This window comes from Capronia coronata (genome assembly GCF_000585585.1).
Source record: "Capronia coronata CBS 617.96 chromosome Unknown acBCG-supercont1.6, whole genome shotgun sequence".
In the NCBI taxonomy this organism is placed as follows: Eukaryota; Fungi; Ascomycota; class Eurotiomycetes; order Chaetothyriales; family Herpotrichiellaceae; genus Capronia; species Capronia coronata.
Genome location: NW_006912898.1, coordinates 2,052,759 through 2,079,574, shown reverse-complemented (window position 1 = coordinate 2,079,574; position 26,816 = coordinate 2,052,759). Strand labels below are relative to the sequence as shown.

Below are 26,816 nucleotides of genomic sequence, written 5' to 3'. Positions count from 1 at the left end.
CATGACTTTCCATCCAGACTTTCTCCCTGATCTCACGGGCAAAGTGTTCATAGTCACAGGTGGGAATTCCGGCATGTAAGCCTCTCCCCTCCCCTCTCACCACGAAGCCCAAATCACTGATCCCACCACAACACAGAGGCTACTACACCGTAGCCCACCTAGCAGAACACGGCGCCCACGTTTACATGTGCGCCCGGTCCCCAGAAAAGGGCGCAGCAGCCATCGCCAACATCAAGAAAATGTACTCGTCAGCCAATATCGACCTCCTCAGAATGGATCTCAGGGACCTCACCAGCGTCGTTACAGCCGCCAAGCACTTCCTCACTCTCGAAACCGCCCTACACGGCCTGGTCAACAACGCAGGCATCATGGCGACGCCCTTCGAAATGACCAAAGACGGCCACGAGGCCCAGTGGCAGACCAACTACCTCGCGCACTGGGTGTTGACGGAGCACCTGCTTCCTCTGATGCTGCGGACCGCCAGGACGCTTCCTCCCGGCAGCGTGCGCATCGTCAACCTAACTTCATCGGGCCACTTGGGTGCACCCAAGGGCGGCATCAATTTCAAGGACCTGTCACTCAAGTATAGCGGTCCGTGGGCCCGGTACGGACAGAGCAAGCTCGCCAACATTCTGCACACCAAAACCCTGCACAAGAAGTACGGCCCCGGTTCTTCCAGTGCGCAGAACGGGCAGGGTGAGATCTGGGTTTCGTCCGTGCATCCAGGGCTGGTTGAGACGAACCTTGCCACGTCGCTGGGGGAGTCGGGGTCAAGCATGATGAGTCTTTTCTCGGTCGTACGCATGTTTGGATTGATGTGGCCTGCCGATACGGGGTCGTGGAACAGCCTGTTTTGTGTGGCGAGTCGGGATATGACGGCCGAGCAGAGCGGCATGTATCTCGAAATCTTCCGGCGGTTTGGGGAGCCTTGGTGGCAGAGCGGTGCGGCCAAGGACGTTAAGCTTGCAGAGAGGTTGGAGGAGTGGACGAGGGAGGCAATGAAGAAGGAAGGTTGGGTTCGGTGATGGTGTCAATTGACCTGTATATTGCTGCCAAATCCTAATATTCTACGGTCTCGTCACGAAGCCAAAGGTCTGATTCTCTGGACTCAGCCGCAAGCTTCCTCCTGCGATCCGGCTCGTTGTCTCAGACTCCTAGCTGCAACCCCGTGCGGTTTCTATCCAGCTTTCTCAAGTGCTTGCCATCTAAGCAGCCACCAGTTCAGTTTTTTATACATCTGGTAATGCTGGCGAAGTTCCGATCGCACTCTTGCCTTTTCCAAGGCTTGGGTCGTCTCCTCCAGCGTTCCCCGAATCGGAGTCCAGAGTCCCTTCAGAGCTCGTAGGCCTGGTTTTCTCGGTCATAGCCGTCTGGTCTTCCGTGCTTCTGGGAGAACGATCACCATTGACGTTCTCCACATGTGCGGTGTTCTCTCCTTTCTCATCTTCGCCAATCATTGCGGCCAAACTTCGGAAGTTGAACATCGGCTCAAGGCTCCCGGGAGGGGGGGTATCCGAACCAGAAAAGGCGGCTGCCTGGCCAGAATCAACGTACGAGGAGGAGGCAGAAGAGGCAGTGGACATCTGCCGCAGATGTGATCGTCGGAAGGGTTCAGCTCCGAGAGGAACCGGTATCGAGGACGCCAATGATTCCTGGCTGGTACCAGAGAGCGACAGGGCAGGGATGTACGACGGCCGCACCGGCTCTTCTTCCACACTCGGCCCTTGCGATGGGGGTGTCTCGCTGCGCTCAATCGCCTTGCCTTTGCCCGCCGGAGATTCATCCTCCAAGCCTAGCGAGAGGTTACTGCGAGACCTTTCCGTGAAACTGCTAGATCCGTCGCCGGTGCTGGTGGTGGAGTTCAAGGTGAAGAGACTGTTCTTGCGGGCGGCTTTTTCCGCCTTCTTACACTCTTTCTCCTTTTTCTTTGCTTCCTTGCGTGCTTCCTTCTCCTCCTTCCTGCGGCGTTCCTCCTCGGATGCTAGACTTAGCCTGATGGCTTCCATCATCATCATGTCTTCGAGGTCGTCCATCCTGCTCCTGCGAGAACTGCTACCGCGAGGCGGGGGTAGGAAAGGATTTCTCGCCTCCGAATTCGTCTGCTCGTGTTGACGCGCACCATTCCTTTCGGCCAACATTGCCAGCGCACTCAAGTTTGAACTAGGACCATTCTCTGTGCCCTCCAAAGGAGGCCTCCTGAGCATATTTCTTCGACCAAACGCCGGAAACGTTCGAGATTCACTGCTCTGTCCGTTCATCAAATACGCTGCGGTGTGCAGAGCTGTGGCTGCTGCAGATCGTCGCGCAGCGTGAGCACGAGCCGCCGCCAACTTCGTAGCCCAGTCTGGGCGGATCTTGTCTGTGGTGATTACCTCCGGGGCGTTCGCAGAAAGCGAAGTGCCCCGCCGACGGCCGGGACCGGGGGACAAGTTACCTGAGGAGATCGACGTCTGAGAAGACCTTGCCGACATGACTTGGTAAGGCTGAGATCCTGTTCCGTATGTGAGCCCTCTTCGGAACGGAGGTGGCGTGTAGGTGATGCCGAAATCCGGAGTCTTGCAATAAGGGCATGTTGCGATCTCTGAGACGAGGAGACCTTCCTCTTGTGCTTCGCTCTCCGCATCGGACGCAGGTGCGGCATTGGGCTCTGGCTGTTCATGCTCGGGGGGATGTGGATCAGGGCGTTTGATTTGAACGAAGCATTCCGAACAGATTGGCTGTTCACAACATCGGGTGGTGTTGAGATACGGAGGATAATAAAGGAAACAAATTGGGCACTCCGTGGCGTCTTTGTACAGATAGACCTCGATGGGTTGGCCATTGACGAAGGGGTCCGGCGGCAATTGGAACTCTCTCGGCGTCATGTCGGCTTGTGAGTTACCGCGGGATGATGTGGTTAGGGAGGCCAGTGTTTTGGCTCGAGTTCTAAAAATGCCAGTGCTCGGCGAGTTAGATGGTGGTGCCGGTGCCGTAGAACCAAGCGGGAGTGAGTGAGGAACAGGGGATAGTCGTGCTGAACTATCCGATTGGAATGACTGCGACCTGGATCCAATGGGTATCGTGGCGTTTTTGAGAGACGAGCCTTTGGTTTTGTCCGTCGTTGTTCTTTTGGTGAGCCGATATTCGAGTTCCGGAGGGACCTCATCGGCCGGCGGGATCGGCATACCTCTAGCCGCTGCCATAAGTTGATGCTCTGCCCAGGAATCGGAGAAGTCGTTCAAGCCTCTCCAAAAGGGCGCCAGTCGCCGTTCAATCTGTGCGGCCATCAGCAAGGAGAACTGGACTGGAACACAGCGACTTACCATGAGTTGACGGACAATAACTTTGTTAAAGTCCTCGGGGCCAACGTAGACACCTTGAGTGACGAGATAGCCTCCATCAACATGTTCTTCTCTCATGCTGCGTTCGCGCTCTTTAAGTCTTGCTACTCTTTCTTTCTCTGCCTTCCGGGCCTCTCTCTCCTGCTTGTTCTCCCGCCTGGCCTCGAGCGAAGAGGCATCTTGATCACTACTCCCGCCGATGCCGAGAAAGGAGAAATCCGGTCGGCTGCCCGTCCGCTGGCGAGAAGAGGACACGGCCCGAAGTGAAGCCTCTGAACCATTGGATTGCGCATCTGGTCTTGCAGCCGAGCTCACGCTGCCACCGACCCTGGAGCCGGCGGAACCCTGTCCACGTTCTTCTTTGGTCTGCGTATTGCCCATGTTGACAGTACGGCTAGATGTTTCAACAACCTCCTACTGCTTGACCACCCCGGTACGTTGGGATCATCGCCACATATCCCGTCTGCCTTCTTCTCCCGAAGACAATCGTGATGAGTTTAGGCAGGATGGGAATCGCTCGGCTTCTCGGGCGGTGGTTGCAGGCGATGTTGGGGACCAATTCACTGTCCGGATTGGGACGGAGTGCTCACTAAGAGAGAACACGAAGGTCGGGTAGGATCAATGGCAACTCGGGCCAGGAAATAATAAGAGGTAGATGATGTAAAATGCGGTTCGGTTTGTGGAGAGATCTCACATAGTATCCATGTGAGGTTGGGTTCTAGCAGAGTGGCTTCCGACGCAATCCAGTTGCACAGTGCAGCGAAAGACAACAACAGCCCAGTGGGCACTGTACGGCAAGCCCGCCAAGTTTCATGCAACGAAGGATAGCTAGCGACCTCTAACCGGCGAAGACTTGCGGGTGAAAGTGGGAGTGAGCAACGGTAGCCAGGATTAAAGAAGGTCGTGCGTGCATGGATAATGCTTCCGAACTCGACCGATAACGATATGACACAGGCAACCCCCAGACCAAACCAGGGTTAGAGATACCTCTAGGTAGTCTTTCGGACCTGTGTTATAGCTGGATGGATGGTGGACTACTACGTAAGGTACTTCAAGAAGCTGTTCGCTGCCTCAGCTAATATGATTGTTGCCGCCACTGCCGGCTTGATGGCATGATGAGCCCCGCGGTGGCTCCTTAGGCTCCTTAGGCTAGGGCTAGGGAGGCACGCAGCAAGCATTATTCTGTAGTACTGACCTTGCTGGGCTCTACAGAGGGACGTAGTCGTAGTCAGCAGCTACTACTATACTACTGCTGTAGTAGTAGGTGATAGCTGATAGACTGCAGTGCCAGTGAGGGAAGATTCTTCTCCATTTATTATTGTTGTTATTGTACAACACTTTATCCGTTCATTCAGGCGCCGAACTCCACCACCAGACAAATTGGCGCCAGCATTCAATGCGCTGGTTTCAACACAGGACTGCTGGGCGTCTACAATTGGAGACAGGCTGATTACTATGACAGTCGACTCGATGCGATTGCACATAACGCCTTTCAGCCCTGACCTCCTCCGTGCAGTGGTCGGTCCAAATTTACTAGACCAAGTCTCCAACCTATCCTACCACACGGTCCAAACATTCCCAGAGAACAGTTACGGCTACCTCGACTTGCCTACGATGGAGGCGGAAAAGATCAAAAAGAAACTCAACGGAGCCATTCTGAAGGGCAAGAAGATCAAGATCGAAGAAGCGCGGCCGGCGAAACGCAGGCGTCTTGAGGAACCCGCGGAGGACTCGTTGACGAAAAAGTCTAGTTCGGACACAAAGAGGTCGGAGAAGGCGCACAATGTCATTCTGGGCTATGAGCTTCCCCCAACTCGCAAGGTGAAGCGCGGGTGGACGGAGGCTGACTTGACCAAGTCGGGCAAAAAGGGGAAGGGGAAAGGGAAAGTTTCATCCTCGACTTCGAAGTTTACCGACAAGAATGAGCTCCTCTTCCGCACGCAGTTGCCCCCAAACAAAGCCAGATCAGGCAAGAAAGCGAAGTCCAAAAAGAACCCTGGTGAACGCGTGGTACATGAATTTGAACACTCGATAACGCAACCTTCCTTTCTCCGACAGGATGACGCTCAAGGCACCAGAGGGAATTTAGAATATATTGACGGGCAGGGTTGGGTTGACGAAGCCGGTCAAGTGGTTGAACCAGAAAGCGAGCGTATCTTGGTGAAGAAAGAGACGCTCAAGCATTTGAGGAGCGCTGGTGGAGACATGGAGATCTCTTCAGATCACTCGTCAGCTGCTTCTACGTCTTCCTCTGATGATGAATATGGAGTTGCCAACGGGCAGGATGAGGATGAAACGAGCACTTCTGGCTCATCATCTGACTCGGAGTCGGACGAGTCTTCGGACACCGGGGCAGCGGGTTCGGAAAGAGCGAGCTCCGCCACAGGCACCGATCAGGAGCCCACCGTGCCAGGAGAGGTCCATCCTCTCGAGGCTCTGTTCAAAAAACCTAGCAAGCCTGCCTCACAGGATGTAGCAAAGCCGTCCTTGGAGGTCACGACGTCGTTCTCGTTTTTTGAGGCCAGCAATGAAGACGATGTTGATGAAGGGGCCAATATGCCAGGGACACCTTTCAGTTCCCGAGATATGCAGTCTAGAGGTCTGCGAAGTGCTGCGCCCACACCCGATACGGCGCACCCGAGTCGGTTCAACAGCTATGGAAGTTCGGGGTTGCCGGACGACGAGGAAGAGGAAGAGGAAGACGATGATGGTCCAGAGGCTGATACTCCTTCCGGAGGTCTTCTTGAGTCGCAGAAGCATCTCATGGAGACACCATCCCGGAAACAGAGCGAGTTTGAGAAGAAGTTTTGGCAAAACCGAGGCGATAATAATCGAGCATGGAAACTGAGGCGCAGGAGTGTACTGAAGGAAAAGAGACAGCGGGAGAACAAGGCACGCAGACCGAAGAACTGGTGAGGCACGATTCTGATATGAGAAGGAATAGGCACAGCATACTGTTCAGATACGAATGGGCATACGGCTCCTGGGAGTCGTTAGCCTGCCATGCCTCCCATACTCCTGCAAAAGTGTCTTCGAGGATAGTGGACATCAACAGGTCACAGGCCAGGGGATGAGGGCCACGAGGCTGCGCTGTTGTCCTCTGGTTTGGCTGACTACGAGAGACTTGTATGAAACAAGATGTGTACGTCTGTAGGTACCTACCTACCTACCTACCTAGGTACCAGGTATCTAATAAGCCAGAATAAGTGCGTTTGTCTAATCCACCCCCAGTACGTACTAGTATGGTGTACACAGTACTGTATCTACCTACCGAGTAAAATGCGCTCTTTGTTTGGGCTCTGGCGCAGCGCAGCGCAGCTGACTCAGCTTCATGTGCCTCGGCCGTGGACTTTACTAAACACTAAACAGACACATGGCAGTACAGTGGAGCATCACAGCCACAACTTGAACCACAACCAACACCAACTTGTACTCTCACTTCCACAAAAACTCGGGCGCCTAATCCACCTACAGTCAATGCAATATCCTCAACCGAACTGTGCATCTGCATAAGGTAGATACCTACCTACCTAATGTTAGCAAGCTATCTCTCTTCGTGTCTTCTTTCTTTTCTGCTCCTTTTCGTCCGTCAATCGGACAATCCTGCGCTGTCGCGACCACACAGGCCATCATTGCCATAGACTCCAGCGGCGACCACCAGATCTTTACAAAGGACATGAGCCCTTCTCCTCGCTTCAAGTCCCCTTCGACAAGTCACCCCATCTCTCATGCCACCAAAGGGCCAGCGCCGTTCGCATACAAAATCGAAGAACGGGTGCAGTCAGTGCAAGGTCCGGCGCATCAAGGTCAGTCAGTGTCCTCGGAACCCTCCGGGACCGCTATAAATGCTTACACCGTCAACCTTCAAGTGCAACGAGGTCCACCCCATATGTTCCAATTGCGAACGGCGCCAGATTTTCTGTGATTTTTCTTTGTCGCCTGGTGCCAGCAATTCTCCCGGCAGCCATGCCGATGCGCGACAGCTGTCCGGTCAGCCAGCATCAGTCTCTGGCCGGACGCCCTCGCAGAATGCTGTCGATCCCTTCCATCTGCCAGACCTGGTCAGTACCAAGAAATCCACCGATCTCGACATCACCGATTTGAAGTTGATGCACCACTTCACGAGCGTGGTCGCAGTAGATCTAGCGAATGCCCACACTACCGAAGCGCTCGCGCTGTGGCAAGTCTACACTGTGAAGTTGGGATTCAAGCATCACTTTCTTCTCCGTGGCATTCTGGCCGTGGCAGCTTTCCACCTGGCATATCTTCATCCTGACAAGAGGGCCGACTATGAGTTGATCGGATCCACTCATCAGAGCATTGCTCTCTCCGAGTTTCAGGATACGCTTGCGCACGTGGACGAGAGTAATTGCCAGGCCCTATTCGCCTTCTCCTGTATACTTATCATCCTCACATTTGCTTCCAGCGCAAAGGACACGCCCAAGGACCTGACGACTGACGTGCTTCACTGGTTTTACCTTCTGCGAGGGGCGCACATGGTGCTGAACTTGCATTCCGAGAGCATCCGGTGCAGCTTCCTGAAGCCATTGTTGGACGAGATGGGCCATATGGAGAATACAGCAGCGTATATCTTCCCAGACACGGATCAAATCACCAAGCTCTTTCGAATCTGCAGCTCTCCCGAGGACGACAAAGAAACCGCCCAGGCATACGACTTGGCCATTCATTCGCTCCTCAGCACGTTTGTTCAAGCTTCGCTGCTCAGGCAACGAGGCGATGCGACCGTCCTGGCAACATTCGTGTGGCCGCTCAATCTGGCGCCCAAGTTTCTCGACCTTTTGAGCGAGAAACAACCTGAGGCCATGATCATTCTCGCCCATTACTGCGTGCTCATATACTGGGCACAGTTCCATGAACCAGACACGTGGTTCATCAATGGATGGGCCCAATACATGCTCGAGACAGTCAAGGCGTCTCTGCCTGAAAGCTGGCAAGAACACCTGAGTTGGCCCCTTAAGATCATAGCGCAAACCAACGGAGGTTGAACGGCTGCTGGATGCGAACCATGTCTCCCTCGCAATACAGAGGTTGTCTTACAACCGGTCGAGCTGTCTTGGGCTGGCGAAGGAAGCAACAATGGCTGTATAAGAGACGGAGAGTCTTGATCAAGGCATTGTTCCCAGCTGAAACCCGAGCCCTCGTGCCGCCAACACTCCTGACCTTGGTCACTATCGACGGTATTACAGGACGTCCCTGGCGCCAGGCAGCGACACCTTACAGCATTATGCCACGAGTCACCAGACACGCGAGCAATATCATGTATATGGCACACATTGGGGCCGATCATTGTCTTATGGACATATATAATATAGTATTGTACAACAGGGAAAGAGAGCGACATTGCCACTCCACCCAGCATTGCAGGTTGGTAATGAAGGACAGATGTTTCAGAAAGTTTCTCTCTCTTTCTGCATGTGTTAAGACTTCCGCCTGGTACCATATGAGAGGCTGAGTTCGAAGTCTAGGTCTTTCACCAGGTCCAGGTGTTAAAGCGAACCACGGGAGGCAGCACGTGATATGGTCAGCTCTCGATCTAGCCCTGACAGAGTAAAGTGCCCTTTGTGTCCGCCTACGGGGATCTGTCCGTACCAGCCACTTTGTCCAGTATAGAGTAGGTACCTAGACCTACTGGGTAGGTAGTAGTAGGTAGTAGTAGGTACTACGTACTAATATCTTGCTTCACCCATTCTTTCTTTCTAACAGCAATCAAATACTTCGCCTTATGAGTACTACCCATCCACCCACCAGCGATTCATGCCATTGCTCTCCAGGATGACTATGCCAATATTTCTACCAACGGAGGCATCAGGTGAGAGGATATGCAGTGGCTGGAACGGTCCCTGCCTTTTGGTGGAGATCTTCTGAAACGACCCGCGACGTACAGGACACGGACACGGCCCCCTTTTTGTCGCGTCAATGCTTCAACACCACCATTCAACGCACTCACTGCACTCAATGCACTCATTGCATCCATGTCGGTTCTGATACACTGCACCTCCGACTCTCCTGCTCTCCTTACGCCAGGCGTCTTTTGTGCGCACTCACTCCGCGCTTTTTAGCCTGGTGCTATTCTGCTATTCTCATTCTTCCTCTCCTCCCCCCTCTCTCTCATCCATCTCAACATTCAACGTTCGCTATTTTCTTCTTTACCACCAGCACTCCGATATCCTGTCCTTTGCGCTCGACCAGTTCGAGCCTGGACAACCGCAAACTTGTCGAGCAGGTCTCGCCCGTCCCTCATATAGGGCCCTCGAAATCGACCATCCTCGACCATTCTCTCAGCCCTCCGCAACACTTCCCGTCTGATCGGCGAGATCGACAGCAAACATGGCCAACAAGATCCTCCTAATGTTCATCGCCTTCGATCTCATTTTTCTACTATCTGCCGGCCTACATCTATTCATCCCGCTGTTCACGGAGGCCAACATCAAGAACAACACCAATGTGGAGAATATTGCCTCGAATCTGCTCCTCGACCATTGTCCGCTGACAGGTAAGGTTTTTCTGAGGAGTCAAGCAATCACCTGTCCCGTCACAATGCGCTAACGACTTATATACAGCCAGTATGGCCAACTCGGTGGTCATGTTCGTCACATTCCTCCTGTCTGTCCCCGCGTTCTTCCTCAAATCGAACCGCACCTTTCTCAAACTGCATGCTGCGGGCGTCATCGCGGCTGCGATCATGACGCTAGCCATTGGCTTGGCCATCTGGTTCTCCACGCTCGAGATCCACAAGAACCTGGCTCCCATCTGGAACAAGCAGCCCGCCTCGACGGTGACTCTGCTGCAGGCCAAGTTTCAGTGTTGCGGCTACGACAATCCGGCGCTCTTCGTCAAGGACGCCACCTGCACCAGTGCCGCGGCTGCCGCTCGCCTCGGACCTTGCGTGGCTCCGTTCGGGGTCTTCGCCAATAAGTTCTTGGATCTCGTCTTCACCACCTTCTTTGGCTTCGTCGCCGTCGATATGATGCTCTTGCTGGCTGGCCTGTGCTTGATCAAGGACCGGAAAGAGAAGGAACGGTACAGACTGATTGACGAGAAGAGCGGGTTCGGACCGATTTAAGGAGACCGGGTGAGACTGCACTGGTGACAGTCGGCTGCATTCTGCAGATGGGTTGGTCTATATTCTGCTGGTACCAGTGGGATGCAATGCCGGAGGTGGGTGCTGGCTCTCATTCTCCTGGTTTACAGCTGCATCTCGGTAGCATCACCACAGGTGTGCTTTCACGCATATTTCTGAAATCAAGCAAGCGTTGCGTGAGTCATTGAAGCGTGCATATACCATGGTGTCGGGGTCTATGGCGAGAGTGGACGCAGGCGGCAAAGGAAGACTGGGCGCCGACAAGTCGATCGCCAGAATCAAGACTATAGTACGAACCACTCCTAGTATAGTTGCTAGATGACCAGTCGAGTGAATTGAATATCTAGGTTCCCACATGTCACGACTTAGATCTTCAAACTGGGAATCCGCTCAGGGTTGGCTCCGAGACGACAGTGCATAAGAAGAGGTAGAACGTAGCCAGAGTGGGATGCGTAGCATATATATATATATATATATATATATTGGAATCACTGCAGCCGTGTGGGAGCCAGGCGAGAAGGCTGCAACCGGGGTGCCAGCAAATCTTGGAGACAAGGCTGGCAGTGGAGACGACTGGTGAACGGTCATAGACATCATCACTACTACGTACTACACCTCCAGATCCTAGCGCCACACTGGCATGGCCAATGCAGCCCCCGAACACACCATAAGAAACGTCCAATGGTCTTTTTGCTGGGATAGATTTCACCAATTCTAGAGAAGATCTAACTGCATGCCATACTAGGTCTTCCCAGACACGACGGCAGCAAGAATTAAGGAGTCACCCACAGACCGTCTCTGCAACGCACTTATACACCCATACGGCTCGAACCTTGTCTTGAGCAAATGGAATAGTACGGTAGATTCAAAGATGCTGGATTAACGGCCTGTCCTTTCGGGGATCAACCACGACGGTCAACTCAGGCCATAGCTGGTCCACTTCCGTTGACCTCGACGGAACACAAGCCTCCACCCGCTACAAGGCCTCGAGAACTGGAGGCATAGTTCGTGTCCGGATGGCCTGGACGCTGGTCACACCCGCTTCACGGGGCATTGGCATGGCTCTGACCCGTCGACTGCTCCAGACTTTGCCGGCCAGCGTGCCCATAGTTGCGACCGCACGATCGGATCAGTCCGGGGTCAAGGAGAGACTTGTTTCATCGCTGGACTTGAGTGCAGCGCAAGTTTCGCGACTGGACGTGCAGAAGTGTGATGTCCTTTCGGAGTCGTCAATTGCCAACTTGGCCGGATATTGCAAAGAGCGCTATGGCGACAGGAGCAAGAACAAAAGTTCTCATCTACGACTGGGCCTCATGATTCCTGGTATGTTGGTGCCGGAAAGGGCGCCCGACAAGATCGAGTACGACGCGGCTCTGGAGACACTGAAGCTCAATCTGCTGGCACCGATGATGCTGGTGAAACACTTCTGCCGCTTTCTACCGCGAAAGTCGGCCACACTGGAGCCCCTTGACGCAATGCCGGACTCGGCGGTATTGGCTCTGATGAGTGCAAGAGTTGGATCCATCAGCGACAACCGTCTCGGCGGTTGGTACAGCTATCGGTCTTCCAAGGCTGGACTCAACCAGTTGGTCAAATCGACAGACATCTACTTGAGGATGCAAAGCGCAGCGAACGCCATGTGCATTGGCTTGCACCCTGGGACGGTCAAGACTGGCTTGAGTGAAGAGTTCTGGGAGAGTACTCCCAAAGAAAGACTGTTCACTCCAGAGTTCAGCGCAGAGAGATTGATGGACGTTGTCGCGTGCGTGCAGGAGGCTGGACGTGGCAGATGTTGGGACTGGGAAGGCAAAGAGATCCCTCCGTAGTGTACCTAAGCGTACCTACCCAAACACCCATCTATATCCATGTGAGATGGGGTGTATGCAGCATCACGAAGCTGACTCGATCAAAATGGCTCAGAAGGTACTGCCAGCTTTGACCATTTATTTGATGACCACCCATCAAAGGGAGATCGTTTCAGTTGTGCCGGATGCACGCGCAATCAAGCCATGGTCAGATAGCTGGATATTGAGAGACACAGTGTTTCAAGAACTCCAGCTCGCCATGTTTCTTTTGTCATTGTTTCCATGCTCGGTCTGGGAATCTGTGGGCATCGAAGTTTCGCAACGTCGTGTGCCACCATGTGTTGATGGTTGGCTGTCTTGATGATTCAGCGGTCTCAGGGATCTTGCTAATCGGCAGCTAACGAACAAGGGTCTGCGCTAATAAGCAACCATCTGACTATGGCTGCCGTGCGATGGAGCAGGGCCGCGCAAGAGGAGATGGTGGTCTCTCCGAGTCGGCGATGAAGCAGCGTGGACGTGGGCAAATGCGCAGGTTAGTGCATGGTGGCCTCCAGCAGCTCCATGATAGTGTTCATACGGTAGAGCTTGAGGAAGAGAGATGTGATCTGGTACTTTTGATGCTTGGATAAGGTAAACTGGAAGGTATTTGGATACATAGACACAGTCCTATCATTGAGAAGTAGCGATATGTCACCGCAGCCCACTGCAGGACTATCTAACACAAGTCACGCTATCTGGACAGTGGTCTTTTATCAGCCACTAGCATTCTACTCTGCAGTAGAGCGGCGCACTGACAATGACTAGTTCTGCAAGAATTCAATCTATTGCTCGAGAGGGCGACGATGCCACTGGAGGGACCAGCGCTGCGCCAACACTAGCACGGCGCCGGCGTGGCTGCTTGTCGCTGGCTGGCCACTGGCGTCTGCAGGCTGGACGGGTCTTCGGACAATCGGGGAAAGAATGATCCTCTGGAGGAAGGCAGGCCAATCACAGACTCCACTTCCTCGTGGCTGCCACTCGCTGCCCAGAGCCCTCAGTCTACAAAAGGCAGGCAGCTGCCGCTATGCCCTTTCCGACTCCCTTTTCCTCTCTCGTCCACATTCAGTTTCTCCCCCGTCAATCAATCAGTCGAGCAGTCGAGTCGAACGCCTTACCTGCCTCCTGTACGACCAGCAGACCAGCCTTTTCCAGTATTGTCGTCTGAAGCCACCGACCCAACAATCAAGACTTATCGAGTCTATCCACCCGACTACGCATTGCCAATTTGAACAACTTACCCTGCGTGTTGGGTCGGACCCTTTGGTCCTAGAGTCAGCGGTACGTGGTGTCACAAGTCAGTCACATCTGTGTTTGTCGCTTTTGTCCTTTCCTCTTCCATCGAACACGAAGATGATCCTCGGCTCGTCCCATCGCGGCGAACAATGACACGACCAGTCTTTTGGAAGTCAATAACTGCCTTCGATTGAAGGCAATAAAAAGACCCTCGAGGCCAGAAAGATGACCAGTTAATTACTGGTTCTGCTTCTACTCGTGAAGAATCATGGGTTTATGCAGGCTACCGTGTCGGGTCCTACTACTATAGTAGTACCTGGTCTTATCGGCCAAGCCACTGCACTCCAGCCACGGGCACCATGACCCGGGAGGGATTCTGCCCTTAGGCTCTCTCCTCCAGCGCCCCCATCCCCTTCGCCCACCCCTCCCGGGCTCTCTTCCAGGCTCCCTCGGGCTTCCAACCTTCCCTGGTCGAGGGTCTCAGGCCTTTTTGCTTCACTTTTGGACCGCGTCTGGCACCCCCTCCTCCCACTAGATGTTGTCGGCGGTGCCACCCTGCGACTGGATGCAACCCACCGAGAACCCACCATCGATGGGCACTGGCATCCACCCAAACTCGAACACGGATGATTGTCGTTCTTCACGCAACCCCCCATCCCCCCTCCGGCCCATGCCCCAATTATTCCTATTATTCACCATCTCGCCTCTGGACTTTGCCGAACTGTCCCGGTCCCTTAACTGCGCTGCGGCGACTGCGCACTGCCAGTTCCTGCCTCCCCCCATCCAAACAACACCAAACCCTTTTCTCTTTCCTTTCTGCCCCGACCTTCCACAACTCGTTACCCGGCCATACAGAAAGAGCTTACTTCTTCTGGCTTCCAAACCCACATCTCTATCCCTTTGCAGTCATTGCTGTTGCACATCCTGAGCATCCCACAAAAGCTTGATCGGGGATCCAATTCCCTTGTCATTCCCCGGATTCCCCTCGCGCATTCGCCTGCGCTGCGCGTGCGCGCGACTTTCCTCTACGCTCCGTCCGTGTACGTCGTCGTGACCTGTTTCTTCAATCTTCAGTACTTGCAACCCATGTTGACTCCAATGACCTTGCTACTATCATCATGATCACATTTTGCGCTGCCTATTATCATGTACTGCCTCAAGCAAAGCTGAACTTGCGCTGACTGTCGCGTCCAGATCAGGCAACCCTCCCAACCGCGTTCAAGACCCGAGGTCTTCTCTGAAAAGGTATATAAAACTCGCCCACTTACTTCCTCATTCGTCTGTTGACATTTTCCTTGTTTAGGCAGATATTGTCATACCCTCTTCGCCTCTCGAGAACTTACCATGGCGGACATTACCGATCCCACAGCTGGCATCGACCAACCTTCTCCTGGCGATGATCTCACCGGCAACGGAGCTGATGCGCGTGGGACCAAGCGACCAAGAACCTCCATGGCAGGAGACGATGATGATGACGATGATGAAAAGGGAGGAAGAGAACGAAGAAAGATTGAGATCAAGTTTATCCAAGACAAATCCCGCCGTCACATCACATTTTCCAAGAGAAAGGCTGGTATCATGAAGAAGGTCAGTTCGCGCTGGAGTCGAGATACCGTGCTCCAAGTTGACTCAAGGTACAGGCTTACGAACTGTCCGTCCTCACCGGCACTCAAGTCTTACTTCTTGTCGTCTCGGAGACTGGCCTTGTCTACACCTTCACCACCCCCAAACTCCAACCTCTCGTCACCAAGGCAGAAGGCAAGAACCTGATCCAGGTATGTTCGCGCGCGTCCCCCAAAACTTGCCCTTGCTAAATTCCCTAGGCATGCTTGAATGCTCCAGAGCCCTCCGGTAATGAAAACGGTGTCGACGCCGCGGACGATGTTGCATCACCAGATGACGTGCCTCAGATGCCTTCTGCAGCTGCTGGCATTCCCCGACCTGCTGCTCATGGCGGCTACATGACTCAGGAACAACAACAGCAAGCCCTGTATTATCAACAGTTGCAACAGCAGAACCAGAGCGGACAATATGCGGGGATGCCACAGATGCCTCAGCATCAACGCGCGTAATGAAGACCAACCTATCCACCTAATGATACCTTAAGAATCGCAGAGGTTGACTTCCTATCGACCTGCCACATTGTCCACGATCACGGCAGCGATCGCTGTCAGCTGAGTGCCTACACAAGGCTGAGGTGCAACTGTCAACCCTCAGAAAACACCCAAACTCTCCTCTAGCCTATCGGCGTTTCTGAGATCCTACTGCGACAGCGCCGAAGCACCAGCAGATCATGTGCTCTGGGCGTGACTGCAAGTCGAGCTCTGATATCCTCACTTACGCTTTTGTGTGAGTTGTTACTTATGAAGATTGGTTGGGGTTAGCGGCTGGACGAAGATCAGGGGATCGAGGGGGTGCAAAACATGGCCTCGTCATGCTTTTCCAGGCGAGAAAATGCTAAAAACGAGATTCTCACAATCGACTGTTTCCACTCTTGTCCTAAGCTTCATGTCCAGTTATTGCTTTTCGTTTCCACTGTTGGCTCCGGCCGTGATATGGCCACGCTCACTACAGCTTGCTAGCGACCCATGCAGGAGCTCGTTTCTCGACAAAAGCTCTCAAGCCCTCTCGGATGTTCTCTCCTTGATTAAGTCTCTTCTGGTAGACATCGATGATGCTTTGGGTACCGTGTTCTGCCGATCCATCTTCCCAGCCAGCAATGACCCCAGCTCGACTAACAATGATGCTGTCAGGACTGTTGTTGCAGATTTGTTGGGCGTACTCCAGGGCTTTCTTGACCACGGGTCTGTCGAGGATACCGCTGTCGGGTGGCGCATCGTCAGTGATGGCGTTGACCATGCCCCAGTCCCTCGCCTCGGCCGCACCGACTGTCCTCCCCGTCAACGCCATCTCCATTGCCCGGGGCCTTCCTAAAGTCCTCACGATGCGCGGCAATGCTCCGGCGATGGCAACGACGCCCCGCTTGACCTCCGGGAGACTGAACAACGCCCCCTTTGCCGCCACCACCATGTCCATATTGGCCACCATCTCCATTCCTCCACCGAACGCGAGGCCGTTGATGGCCCCGATGACGGGTTTCTTGCCTAGTCTTCGACTGATGCCTCCGAACCCACTGGGTGGCATGGTGCGCTGTCGTTGTTGCTGCTGTTGTTGCTGCTGTTGTTGACTTTGAGTGTCCCCTTTCGCCGATTGCGCCTCCCCTTCTCCAACCGACTGATTCCACTCCTTCAGGTCGGCGCCCGCGCAAAACGCCCGTCCCATCCCCGTTATCACGCAGCAGCGCAGACTCGGCTCGTCGTCGTACCACGCCAGCACGGCGTCCAGGGCCCAGTGCATCGGCGTCGACACACAGTTCAGCCCGCGCGGGTTGTTGAGGACGACCAGGAGGATCGCTGGCCGCGGGATCTGGAGGAGGACGGTATCTGGAAGTTTCGGTGGCGGTGTGGTGGTCGGGAAGGTCGTTGCATGATTGCTGTCTGGGTTTGTTGAAGTCATTATGGTTGTTTTCCCTCTCTTTTGTGTTCTCTTGTCGGTTTGGGGATTGTGAGACTTGTGGATTCGGCGGTAAAGGCAGTAGAAGCGGACAGACAAGGTAGAATGGCCACCTTAGATTATGACTTGTCCTCTTTGAGGCTCTTCGACAGGCTGAATCGAATAGAGTGTTTCCTTGCAGCTCTCCTCTTTGAGTTTGTATTGGAGGCCGGATATTCCTGCGTAGCGTACTAGCAGTTGGCTAAGAGGTCGCGGCTTTGTGCTCGTTCTCGATATAAACAGATATGTCCTTTACTAATACCTAGGTAGGTCCTGAGTGTTGTAAGGAGTAGGACACAGAATGAAGATCACACTCCGGTTATGGCCATGCATGTACCGCACCGTGAGTGGGTGTGGAGTATATTCGCGTTGTGAGTATTGGATTGGTATTGCCCGTCCTTGGAAAGATCGAAGTCGGAATCGAGCGACTGTCTCGAATGAGTCCTCGCAGTCAATGGATAACGCCTGGGTGCTTTTTTTCTAGTCTGTATATTGGGCAGCCTGACATACAAAGGAAACAAGAGTCGGGAGGATACTTCAGGTAGGTAGGTAGGTGGGAGGGGGCATATACCGAGTTGGAGAAGGGCCAAAAGGACGATAGTAAATAAATATATCATTTATTCCTTTTTACCGAGGTTCATGCTTTGAGAGCTCTTGCTCGGAAATGCGTTGATCAGTCAGTTGCGTACCTACGACATATTGTGTATGACATGGTCAGTCATCAAGTACAAGCACAGGTACCGATGCGTACATCGTTCTTCAGCTGGGAACAGCCATATCAGATGCTCCTCTGCTGCTCCAGAGGAGAAGATATTCGGATCGACTCGACGCCAAACGGTCGACGCACCTTGCTTTGACTGCAACCAGCAGTATTCGGCGTCAGCGCCGGCATCATGAACAGGAATCACATGTCGTCAGATTGGCTCTGAAGCAATGGACTTGAGGGTATGGCGCGATTTTCTTACGTGTCTCCTAGCCTACTAGTAGGAATTGGGACGATTTCACACTGCAAAGGCTCGCACTACGTGGTCATCGAAGAACAGGACTGATCATGATATGTTATGTTGAATAATGCAATTTTGGGGTCCTAGAGGGACGGAGGCCAGCTTGTGCCATCAAAGATCAGGCGGTGCTGACCGTGTCGAACCTATCTACCTAAAGATGGATATGTTCGTACCCTCTGACCCGAAACCGAAACCCGAAACCCGGTGCAGACCAGCTCCAGTACCAGTAGCACTCTTCCTTACGCCGTGAAAGTGAACCATGAACCATGAATCATGTTTCTCGTGCTAGTCGTGCCGGTTGATGGCCGACTCTCACTTCGTGTCGCTCTGAACCAGCTTGACCTTATCCAGGATCTTGGCATATAGGGGGTGGTCAGGATCCAGGCCGGTGAGCTTGGTGGTTGCCTCTTCAGCCGGCATGCTCTTCAGGATCTTCGCCAACTCTACGCTCTCGTCGTCACCCTCGACGTTCTGGAAGCGAAGCGCCATCTCAACACCACGGACCAGAGCAGTGACGTCGTAGCCACGTTCGGCGAGTTGAGCAGCAGGGCCGATGAAGCGTTCGTTGCGGCTAAGCTTGCGGAGAGGTGCACGACCGACACGAACACAAACGTCCTCGAGATGGGGATTGGAGATGCGAGAGACGATGGTGTCGACGTACTTCTGTTGTTCCTCCTCGGTGATGTCGTGTTTACCGCTGATGAGGTGGGCGGTTTCTTCCAATGCCTCGTGGACCTCTTGCTTGATATCTGGATCTGCCATGGCCTCATGGATTGTCTTGATGCCCTTGTTGTAGCCAAAGTATGCAGCAGTGGCGTGGCTGGTGTTGACAGTGTACAGCTTGCGTTCAATGTACGGTTCCAGGTCTCCAACCCAGTGGATGCCATTGATGTCCGGATGGCCAGAGTAAAACCCCTTGGTCTCGACACACCACTCGTAGAAACTTTCGATGACCACGTCAAGGTTGGCGTCGGCAGGCTGGGTTGGGACAATTCTGTCAATAGCGGAATTGCCAAACTCGGCCTTCTTGTCAAGATCCTTCAGCACCTCAGGCTTCATGTTCTTTGGGTCGGTGATGAGTTCCTTGAGAGCGTCGGTGGCATTGATCATGTTCTCACAGGCAATGACGGCGAGAGGCTTCGACTTTGTTCTGGCTGCAATACCATCGGCGATGGGTTTGGCAATGAACTTCATGACGTTGGGACCAACAGCGCAGGTGACCACATCCGCGTCAGCAATTGTCTTGACGACATCATCCATGTTGTATTTGGAGTTGATGGCACGGAAGTTGGTGATCTCCTTGCTCTTTTCTCCGTCTGCGCCAACTTCTGTGATCTTGTACGACTTTGCGTTGTTGATTCTGTCAATGAGGTCGTCGACGACATCGACGAAGACGACTTCAAAGCCAGACTCATGGAGAAGCTCGGCGATGAAGCCCCGTCCAATATTACCACCACCGAAGTGGACAGCGACGCCAGGCATGTTGGCAGTGCAGTGGTTTGTGCGGGTGAGGGGTGTTTGAGAAGAAGAGGGATCTAAGGTGCGCGAGAGTCAGTAAGAGACAGTATGACAACCGCGACAAGGATTGTCAGTACCGACCGTGTCTAGTAGTACGGTAGATCGGCACGAACAGACTTTCTGAAATGAGGGCGAGGTTGAAGAGTAAACTAAGGACCCGCGAGGTGCTTAGAATAAGTAGCACTGGCGCCGGGGACCTGAGAATTGTTCTGAATGTGCGGTCAACAGAAGAGAAAAGGAGGAGTTGGTGTTGGGATGAGTTGTAAAGGTCTGAGAGTTGTGAGTTGCTGTGAGGAAGTTTGGAATGTAAAGGCGACCGAGAGCCTAAAACAAAGCTTGCTTCAAGTTGCTTGTTGCCAGTCAATTAAAGGCAGTGTGCTATTCACAGTCTTAGTGAAGCTGCAGCCCCGCATGCGTCACTTGAGGCGAGAGGCGCAGGGCGTAAAATCCAGACGGAGATTGGCCAGCAGCACGGGAAGACTATACTTAGTTTGGATTAGCGTATGATTAGCTTCCCGCGAACCTGCCTGACCTCCGCGATTTAGCGCAATTCGGCTGAAGATCGACGTCATATGATAAATACTAGGGCTGCGCAGCCACCGCCGCTCCGACGTAGCGTGAGAGGGGCAGACTGCGACTGAGAAGACATCAATATACAGATCTTTGATACTCTGTCTGCATTCAAGGGAAACCTGGTATTATAGAATCTGTCTTGGCCGTACCCGGCTATATCGTTGCATCAAACAAACGGACAAACCTGGCCTAAGGTTGTCTCGTTCACACCTCAGTACTGGTACGCCGTCCCTTTCTCACCATACCGGTCCCGTTTGTGCCGCCCTGTACAGCACTGTGCTATGGATGTAATGGATGCCAGAAGCATCACTACAGTCGCCGCCCAAGTCATACCCAAAAACCTCGATCCTTTATATGCTGCAATGCCGATATCGTCGCCGTATTTGTTGATGCTGTCCACGGCTTTGACAATGATTGCTGTGGCTATGGCTGATGCTATGCCCAGAGAGAGAAAGGCAAGCTGAGAACAGACAGTCAGTTAGAGGTACTACTAGTATTGCCAGCAAAGAGCTGAGGGAGGTTTGTACGCACCATATCAACGAGGAAGTTGACCATCGCTGACAACCGCCCATCTGTCCAAATACCCCAGAGCGCAGTCAACACTGCAATGCCCGCAAATGCAATGCCAATGATGTACAACACGATCATTGCTATGCTTGCAATCTTCAAGGCATGCTCTGCATCTTGGATCTTCTGTGGCCAGTGTATATCGTCCAGGGTGACACCACTGGGGAGCTTTTCTTGGATGACTTTGGTCGGTTGGAAGTGGAACAAGGTTGTTCGGTTGGAGCAGTCGGTGATGTTCTCGTGAGCATGGCGCACGGTGGCATTGGGCTGGTAGGATCCTTCACAGAAGTCCATCAAATGGACATTGAAGAAGTCGGGCAGATCCAAGGCTTCGGCGATGTCTGAGGTCACGTCGCTCACGAGGCTGTTGAGGTCTCCTTCGATGTCATTGACCAAATTGTCAAGGAAGCCACCATTGCCGTCCGAAGTATTGAACACACTGGTGTGGCCGATCCGAGAAATGTTGAGCTTTACACATATCAGCATTGCGATCCGCTAAATACACCTTGTGAGTATGCTTACCGTTAACAGATCTGCATGTTGAAGAAAAGACTTGCTAGAGCCTGCAAATAGACAGAGAAGAGAGAGCACGAATGCTGCAATTGCACAGGCCAACGTAAGGAAAGATGACAATCGCATGATGAGACTGAGGCGCGCAGGTAGAGAGGATTGGCAGTTGTTGATGGATGTTGGTTCGCAGCAAATGTGGTGAGGCTGTTTGCCTGCGTCCTACTAGTACTAGGCGTAGAGGAACGAGGTGTGACAAGCAAGAGCATGGTGAAGGGAGAGCATTAAATGTAAACACCGTGACGCGCAAGGAAATGCCAACTCATACAACCTGAATCTTGGATGATCGACATGTGTCAACCTGATCTCCTCCAGTGTCATGGATGTGTACAGGGGGTCGGAGGGAAGGCTGGGGTGAGGACGGGCGTCTAAGCTATAATCTCAGGCAGACTTGGCTACGAAGATGTTCCATTCTCACCATAGACTATGATGTCTTGGATAGGTGACAAGGGGATAATGCTAGACAACACTGAATGCTGATTCGGAAGCTGCTATACCAGTTGTTTCGCTGTGAGACGAGAGAAGTATCGCTGTGGGCGCTTCGAATCTGGGTCCCGGGCTCGCTGCCACACGCTGCCCTTCGAATCAGGAATTCTACAACAACAGGGGTTGAGGAGGCCTCTTATTAGCCAATAGGTCGCGATACTACTACTGTGGTAGTGTTGGTATCTGGCACCAGCAGGCACCAAACAGCCCAAGATGGAATCCCGAGGTATAGTGCCCCGACAAAAGTCACCGGACAGCACCCTTTTCCCACCTAAATTCAAAATTACCGAGGTGTATTCTAAGGTAACCTCTATAGATAATCTCGTATTAGCTAGTTATATAAGTAGAGATAGCTAAATATAGTAATTATTATATAGAAGTATTCTTAGTAAATCTTCTAGTTATCTAGTTATCCTACTTCTAAATATAATACCGAGAAAAAGCGATATTTTTCTATATAAAATTTATATATAAAGATTAGGATTAGCTAGCTCTATAGAGATAACTAGCTAATACGAGATTATATATATAGAGTACCTTATAATACACCTCGGTAATTTTGATTTTAGGTGGGAAAAGGGTGCTGTCCGGTGACTTTTGTCGGGGCACTGTATAACCAAGTTTCCAGGCGCCCCTTCAGTGCGGATGGGTAATTCTATAGACACCTGGCAAGCATGTCAACCACCCACAGGCACAAACATGGGTCTATGGGCAGCTACGTCACCTGCATTATTGTCTCCTCCTTAAGATCCCTAGCCCTAACCCCCCTGCCCGCCTCCCACTTCACAGCCTTGTCTGGGGTTGCTTGCCGTCAACGTGCTATGCAAGCACCTACTAGTGGCTTAAAGCAACCATGTAACAAACCAACAAATGCCACGGCACAATCCATCCGTTTGTCGGTTTACCGTCGATTGAAGCATCCCTGGTAAGCGAGTCCTCGATGGTTTCGGCCCAGATTCTTTGTTAAAGGGAGACCTCTTCCCACCAAGCGCTATCCCTTGCCACCCCGGCACCTGTTGGTGTACCAGAGACCATTCGGTAATTTAGATCGTCATGTTAACAAGCATTGCGGTCTCTGGTGCTCCTCGGCAGAGATCCTGAAGCAAATCTCTTGTACAGTGCTAAACACAAGACACTTGTGTAAAGGCTTGTCACAGAAAAACAGCCGGGAAATCATTGAGACATCCCCGAGCCATGCTGCAGATCTTGGGTGTCCTTGCGTAGTTCTTTAATGGCTGTCTTGGTTATTGTCAGTCAAGAAACCGCTTCTGACATACACCACGACTCACAGCCAAAGCTTCAGGGTTGACACCATTCTCAATGAGTGAGACACATAGAGACAACTGTGTTCTGTCCAATTGAGTGTTCTTTCGAGACTTGTCAACACTGGATCATCTGTTCCGACCTCCACGGTACCATACCAGTAAGATCGATATCTCTTCGAGTATATCGACGACCTCCCTCGCTTTCTCGCGCTTCGACTCCGTTGGCGGCATGTTGGGGGAAAGGTCTGGCGGTTGCAGACGCGTAGGTTCTCAAATCATGAAGAGTAGCTGAATCAAATCCTGACAACGAGTTTCGCCTGGCTAGGAAGTGGTCCACATCACGAGGGCGGCATCATCTTCAGATGTCTTGCTATCCGACTGGTGATGGTTAGTTGAGCAAGGTGCCAACGCGTCAATCGAGGCTCTACAGAGTAAGTTCAAGTCGTAATAGTAAGTCGAAGTTGCGCCTTGAGACGGGGGTCGCGTTGCCAAGTAGAGTGAGAGCTGCTCGCCGCCCACCCCTCTTTGGGATCAGGGCGATGCCGCCCTATGCTCTCCCGAAGGAGCTCCATAGGCCGGATTCCGTTGCGCCTTAGCGGATAGTGCGACGCCGACTCTACTTAGTAGTACGTAGTAGGTAAAGGAGATCGACTCTTGATACTCCCGTCGGTACTATACCATCGAAAGATGTTTTCATCAACGATTTATGTAGATATCTATCTCCTTACGTACTATAAAATAGGAGCTCGACATCCTGTAACCGTGATCTTGGCGCCTCCCGGCAACGCTGCTTGGAGGAATACTCAGCAAAGGGTCCCGAAAGGACAGGCAAGGCGTCAAAATTTCAAGTCCTCACAGCAGTCAGGTCTCCTCCATTGGGGCAATCATCGTGACAGCAAGAAAGAACAAGAGCCACGTCTGATGGTTTGCGTTGAAAGGGTATGCCGCACACAAGTACGGAAGTTTCGAATCCATCCGAACCAATAAGTCGAAGAGAATATGGTCTCATAGACCGGCCGGAGTCGGACTGCTTGCGCCTCTGACGAACGACGAATGAACAGGTTCGAACTTGGTGTGCATGACCACTTCGTTTTCATTTCAGGCGTGGGGGTTACTTACTCCCTATGATAGCCCTAGAGCTCTGCGAATCTTCGCACCGATACCTCTCAAGCGATCCAGAGACTCATTCGAGTAGACGAATCGAATGTATTGTCCAGCCTGGATGTCTCCCCAGCCAGCCATAGTGGTAGCACAGATCCCTTGCTCCAAGAGTCGCCGTGAGGCCGTTTCCCCATCGATTCCAAAGTCGCTCACTCTTATCAAAAGACTCCACCCCCCAGCAGGAACCCCAACCGGAAGACCGTCCAATTCCGAGGTGATGAGATCTCGTCGCGCTTGAAGTTCAGCCACGTACTGCGGCATGGTCACTGGCGACCGCTCCAGTGCCACAGCTACGGCCTCCTGCGCAATGCCCACCGGTACGACGACATTCGCCATCGAGACTGCCGCGATGTCTCCCATGAGATCTTCCGGTCCCACGATCCAGCCGACTCGCCATCCAATCATCCTCAATTCCTTGGCCGAGGATCCCACGGTGACCGTTCGCTCCGCATGCCCGGCAAAGATGCTGGATGGACGATGGGAAGATTGTCGAAGACGAGCCGCTCCATCGCCGAGTCGAGGATGAGCAAAAGATCTTTGGACACACATAATTCCGACACGAGATCCCAGTCGTCTTGATCGAAACAAGCGCCGGTCGGCATGGAAGGCGACATGAGCAACATCGCGGTTGTTCGATCGGTGATGGCGGACCGGAGCGCATCACGGTCCAATTTCCATTCGCCACCTGGCTGGAATATGAGTGGAACGAATTTCGGGACACCTCCTGCGAGAAGGACACGATTGATCAGCCCGCGGTATATGGGGTCCGTCATGATCACTTCATCGCCCTCCTCGATGGTTGCCAGGAGCACGTTGAGGATGCCGGACAATCCACCCGCAGCGATGACGCAGTTGCGTTCGCCAGAATATCCCACCCCGGAAAGCTGGGATACATGTTTAGCTGCGACGTCGCGTAGATGGGCTTGGCCGGTGAACGGGAGATAGCTGTTGCAGTCGTCTTGATGGAGGGCTTGCTCCGCATAGGCGACGGCAACCGGATCGGGTGGGATGTCAACGTCTAGATTCTCGAGGCGAAGATAGTCGCGGTCAGAGGCGTCGGTGAGGTTGCCCATCTGGTCAACTCCGATGCCCTGGATATGTTGTAGGCGACGGGGACGGGGACGGGGACGAGGGTGAGGCATGATGAAGATCAGTCACTTGTATCGAAAGAAGACAGACAGACGCCTACAGCTGCGGGTTCTTGAGTCAGTGCTGGTCAGAGCAGATTCCTACCTCTATTTCTCCAGCCTACACATCCGAGAGGAAACTTCTCGGAATTCGTGCTGGATCAATGTCCGCGCGCTTATTCGCAGGCTTCCACGAAAATACCGCATATTCAAATGCAGCTCGCGAGAAAGCATATTTCGGAAAGGTGTGCGCGCGGCGCCGACGGTTTCGCGAGGCTAAGCTTGACGGCAACAGATCACATCCTCATGCGGATGTCTAGACTGCTCTGCTTCGTGAACCGGCGGGAAAGGCTTTGAGAAGTCAAGCGCAGGCTCACTAGGCCCGGCTGTGATTGGCGATTCCTTTCGGCTGAATCCGCTGCTTCTGATCTGTGAGAGGCGAGAGGAGGGTGAATCGCGAGTAGATGTTCTTTTAAAGCGGTACGATTGGCGTGAGCGGTGACGCGAGCTGCGCGTAGTAGTAACTCAGCTTGAGCCATGAGCCGCCAAGACCGACTTTGCTTGAACGACTCTTTTACTCACATACCTACCAGGTAGGTACCTAGGTGTAAGATAAGGTACATACCAACGCAGTCTAGGAGCCGTTCATTTCAGTCAGTGAGTGCGTTTGCTCGATGAAGAATATCCATATGTTCCATCCTCCTCCACACCCAGGTCAGGCTTGCGGACTATCAGCGCACTACTTCACGATTTGGCCATTCTTCGCAGCACATGGTCGTCGCAACAAATGCTCATCATGCTGACCATGTGGTCTTCAAGGACCTGCGCAGCCTTCCTCGTTCCAGTGTCTCGGAATTGTTGCTGAGCTTGCAAAATCTAGAGAAGAAACAATTTGCCTCTAACGAGGTGTTCCCTTTCGACGACAAACTGCTTGCGAAGCAGAATACGGCGGTGATTGTCGGAGTATTGCAGCTCGACTCCAGGCTCCAACTTGTGGCCTATGCCGTCTGCGTGAGGTGGAACCATCGTCTCCTCCTCCACAAGATCTGTGTCGCCCCAGCCTACAGACAGAAAGGCATGGGTACGAAGCTGATGCGGTCGATAATAGACCGTGCTCGCCAGTGGTCTTGCCGCGGGATCGACCTCTGGGTGGACGAAGCGAACGACAAGGCGCAAGGCTTGTACTCCAAGCACAATTTTGAAATCCAGCAGTCGGTGCCAGACTACTACGGCCCAGGTCGACATGGCGTCAAAATGTGCCATGTCCTGCAGCCTTGACCCGTCCATGTGCGGCTGCTAGGAGAGGTGCATTCTCTTATAGCACTATCCCTTGCAGCATTTCTGAATTCCCAGATAGCCCTGCCACCTCTCGGGAAGACCTTAAGTGCTTGCAGCATCCCTCAGGTTTCTCGCCATGGCAACTGCATTGCCCTACTCCTCGTCAGGTATTCGGCCACCTGGCACAGGAAACGTGTTGGAGTTTCTTCGCGACGATCT

General features: G+C 53.0%; 14 protein-coding genes across 14 annotated transcripts; 7 read left to right on the top strand and 7 right to left on the bottom strand.

The window, feature by feature from the left end:
- Position 1: 1 nt before the first annotated feature.
- A1O1_07414 (uncharacterized protein) lies at positions 2-1,025 on the top strand (the record flags this gene model as incomplete). Its single annotated transcript, XM_007728283.1, has 2 exons — positions 2-75; positions 137-1,025. 2 exons carry the CDS (start codon positions 2-4, stop codon positions 1,023-1,025), a joined length of 963 nt encoding a protein of 320 aa, XP_007726473.1.
- A 204-nt stretch (positions 1,026-1,229) lies between these two features.
- On the bottom strand, positions 1,230-3,701 carry A1O1_07413 (uncharacterized protein; the record flags this gene model as incomplete). The annotated part of the gene is made up of 2 exons (XM_007728282.1): positions 1,230-3,254; positions 3,303-3,701. The coding sequence occupies 2 exons, from the start codon at positions 3,699-3,701 to the stop codon at positions 1,230-1,232; spliced, it is 2,424 nt and encodes an 807-aa protein (XP_007726472.1).
- Positions 3,702-4,775: 1,074 nt separating this feature from the next.
- A1O1_07412 (uncharacterized protein) lies at positions 4,776-6,236 on the top strand (the record flags this gene model as incomplete). Its single annotated transcript, XM_007728281.1, has 1 exon — positions 4,776-6,236. The coding sequence occupies one exon, from the start codon at positions 4,776-4,778 to the stop codon at positions 6,234-6,236; it is 1,461 nt and encodes a 486-aa protein (XP_007726471.1).
- Positions 6,237-7,165: 929 nt separating this feature from the next.
- On the top strand, positions 7,166-8,326 carry A1O1_07411 (uncharacterized protein; the record flags this gene model as incomplete). The annotated part of the gene is made up of 1 exon (XM_007728280.1): positions 7,166-8,326. One exon carries the CDS (start codon positions 7,166-7,168, stop codon positions 8,324-8,326), a length of 1,161 nt encoding a protein of 386 aa, XP_007726470.1.
- A 1,342-nt stretch (positions 8,327-9,668) lies between these two features.
- On the top strand, positions 9,669-10,404 carry A1O1_07410 (uncharacterized protein; the record flags this gene model as incomplete). Its single annotated transcript, XM_007728279.1, has 2 exons — positions 9,669-9,834; positions 9,902-10,404. 2 exons carry the CDS (start codon positions 9,669-9,671, stop codon positions 10,402-10,404), a joined length of 669 nt encoding a protein of 222 aa, XP_007726469.1.
- A 1,034-nt stretch (positions 10,405-11,438) lies between these two features.
- A1O1_07409 (uncharacterized protein) lies at positions 11,439-12,248 on the top strand (the record flags this gene model as incomplete). Its single annotated transcript, XM_007728278.1, has 1 exon — positions 11,439-12,248. One exon carries the CDS (start codon positions 11,439-11,441, stop codon positions 12,246-12,248), a length of 810 nt encoding a protein of 269 aa, XP_007726468.1.
- Positions 12,249-14,843: 2,595 nt separating this feature from the next.
- Positions 14,844-15,571, top strand: A1O1_07408 (MADS-box transcription factor, other eukaryote; the record flags this gene model as incomplete). Its single annotated transcript, XM_007728277.1, has 3 exons — positions 14,844-15,086; positions 15,140-15,274; positions 15,323-15,571. The coding sequence occupies 3 exons, from the start codon at positions 14,844-14,846 to the stop codon at positions 15,569-15,571; spliced, it is 627 nt and encodes a 208-aa protein (XP_007726467.1).
- Positions 15,572-16,067: 496 nt separating this feature from the next.
- Positions 16,068-17,015, bottom strand: A1O1_07407 (enoyl-CoA hydratase; the record flags this gene model as incomplete). Its single annotated transcript, XM_007728276.1, has 1 exon — positions 16,068-17,015. One exon carries the CDS (start codon positions 17,013-17,015, stop codon positions 16,068-16,070), a length of 948 nt encoding a protein of 315 aa, XP_007726466.1.
- Positions 17,016-18,367: 1,352 nt separating this feature from the next.
- Positions 18,368-19,537, bottom strand: A1O1_07406 (mannitol-1-phosphate 5-dehydrogenase; the record flags this gene model as incomplete). The annotated part of the gene is made up of 1 exon (XM_007728275.1): positions 18,368-19,537. One exon carries the CDS (start codon positions 19,535-19,537, stop codon positions 18,368-18,370), a length of 1,170 nt encoding a protein of 389 aa, XP_007726465.1.
- Positions 19,538-20,357: 820 nt separating this feature from the next.
- A1O1_07405 (uncharacterized protein) lies at positions 20,358-21,352 on the bottom strand (the record flags this gene model as incomplete). The annotated part of the gene is made up of 3 exons (XM_007728274.1): positions 20,358-20,606; positions 20,678-21,181; positions 21,236-21,352. 3 exons carry the CDS (start codon positions 21,350-21,352, stop codon positions 20,358-20,360), a joined length of 870 nt encoding a protein of 289 aa, XP_007726464.1.
- Positions 21,353-22,939: 1,587 nt separating this feature from the next.
- A1O1_07404 (mitotic-spindle organizing protein 1) lies at positions 22,940-23,262 on the bottom strand (the record flags this gene model as incomplete). Its single annotated transcript, XM_007728273.1, has 3 exons — positions 22,940-23,005; positions 23,056-23,133; positions 23,188-23,262. 3 exons carry the CDS (start codon positions 23,260-23,262, stop codon positions 22,940-22,942), a joined length of 219 nt encoding a protein of 72 aa, XP_007726463.1.
- An 891-nt stretch (positions 23,263-24,153) lies between these two features.
- Positions 24,154-24,597, bottom strand: A1O1_07403 (uncharacterized protein; the record flags this gene model as incomplete). Its single annotated transcript, XM_007728272.1, has 1 exon — positions 24,154-24,597. The coding sequence occupies one exon, from the start codon at positions 24,595-24,597 to the stop codon at positions 24,154-24,156; it is 444 nt and encodes a 147-aa protein (XP_007726462.1).
- Positions 24,598-24,599: 2 nt separating this feature from the next.
- A1O1_07402 (uncharacterized protein) lies at positions 24,600-25,334 on the bottom strand (the record flags this gene model as incomplete). Its single annotated transcript, XM_007728271.1, has 1 exon — positions 24,600-25,334. One exon carries the CDS (start codon positions 25,332-25,334, stop codon positions 24,600-24,602), a length of 735 nt encoding a protein of 244 aa, XP_007726461.1.
- A 756-nt stretch (positions 25,335-26,090) lies between these two features.
- Positions 26,091-26,597, top strand: A1O1_07401 (uncharacterized protein; the record flags this gene model as incomplete). Its single annotated transcript, XM_007728270.1, has 1 exon — positions 26,091-26,597. One exon carries the CDS (start codon positions 26,091-26,093, stop codon positions 26,595-26,597), a length of 507 nt encoding a protein of 168 aa, XP_007726460.1.
- Positions 26,598-26,816: the final 219 nt, after the last annotated feature.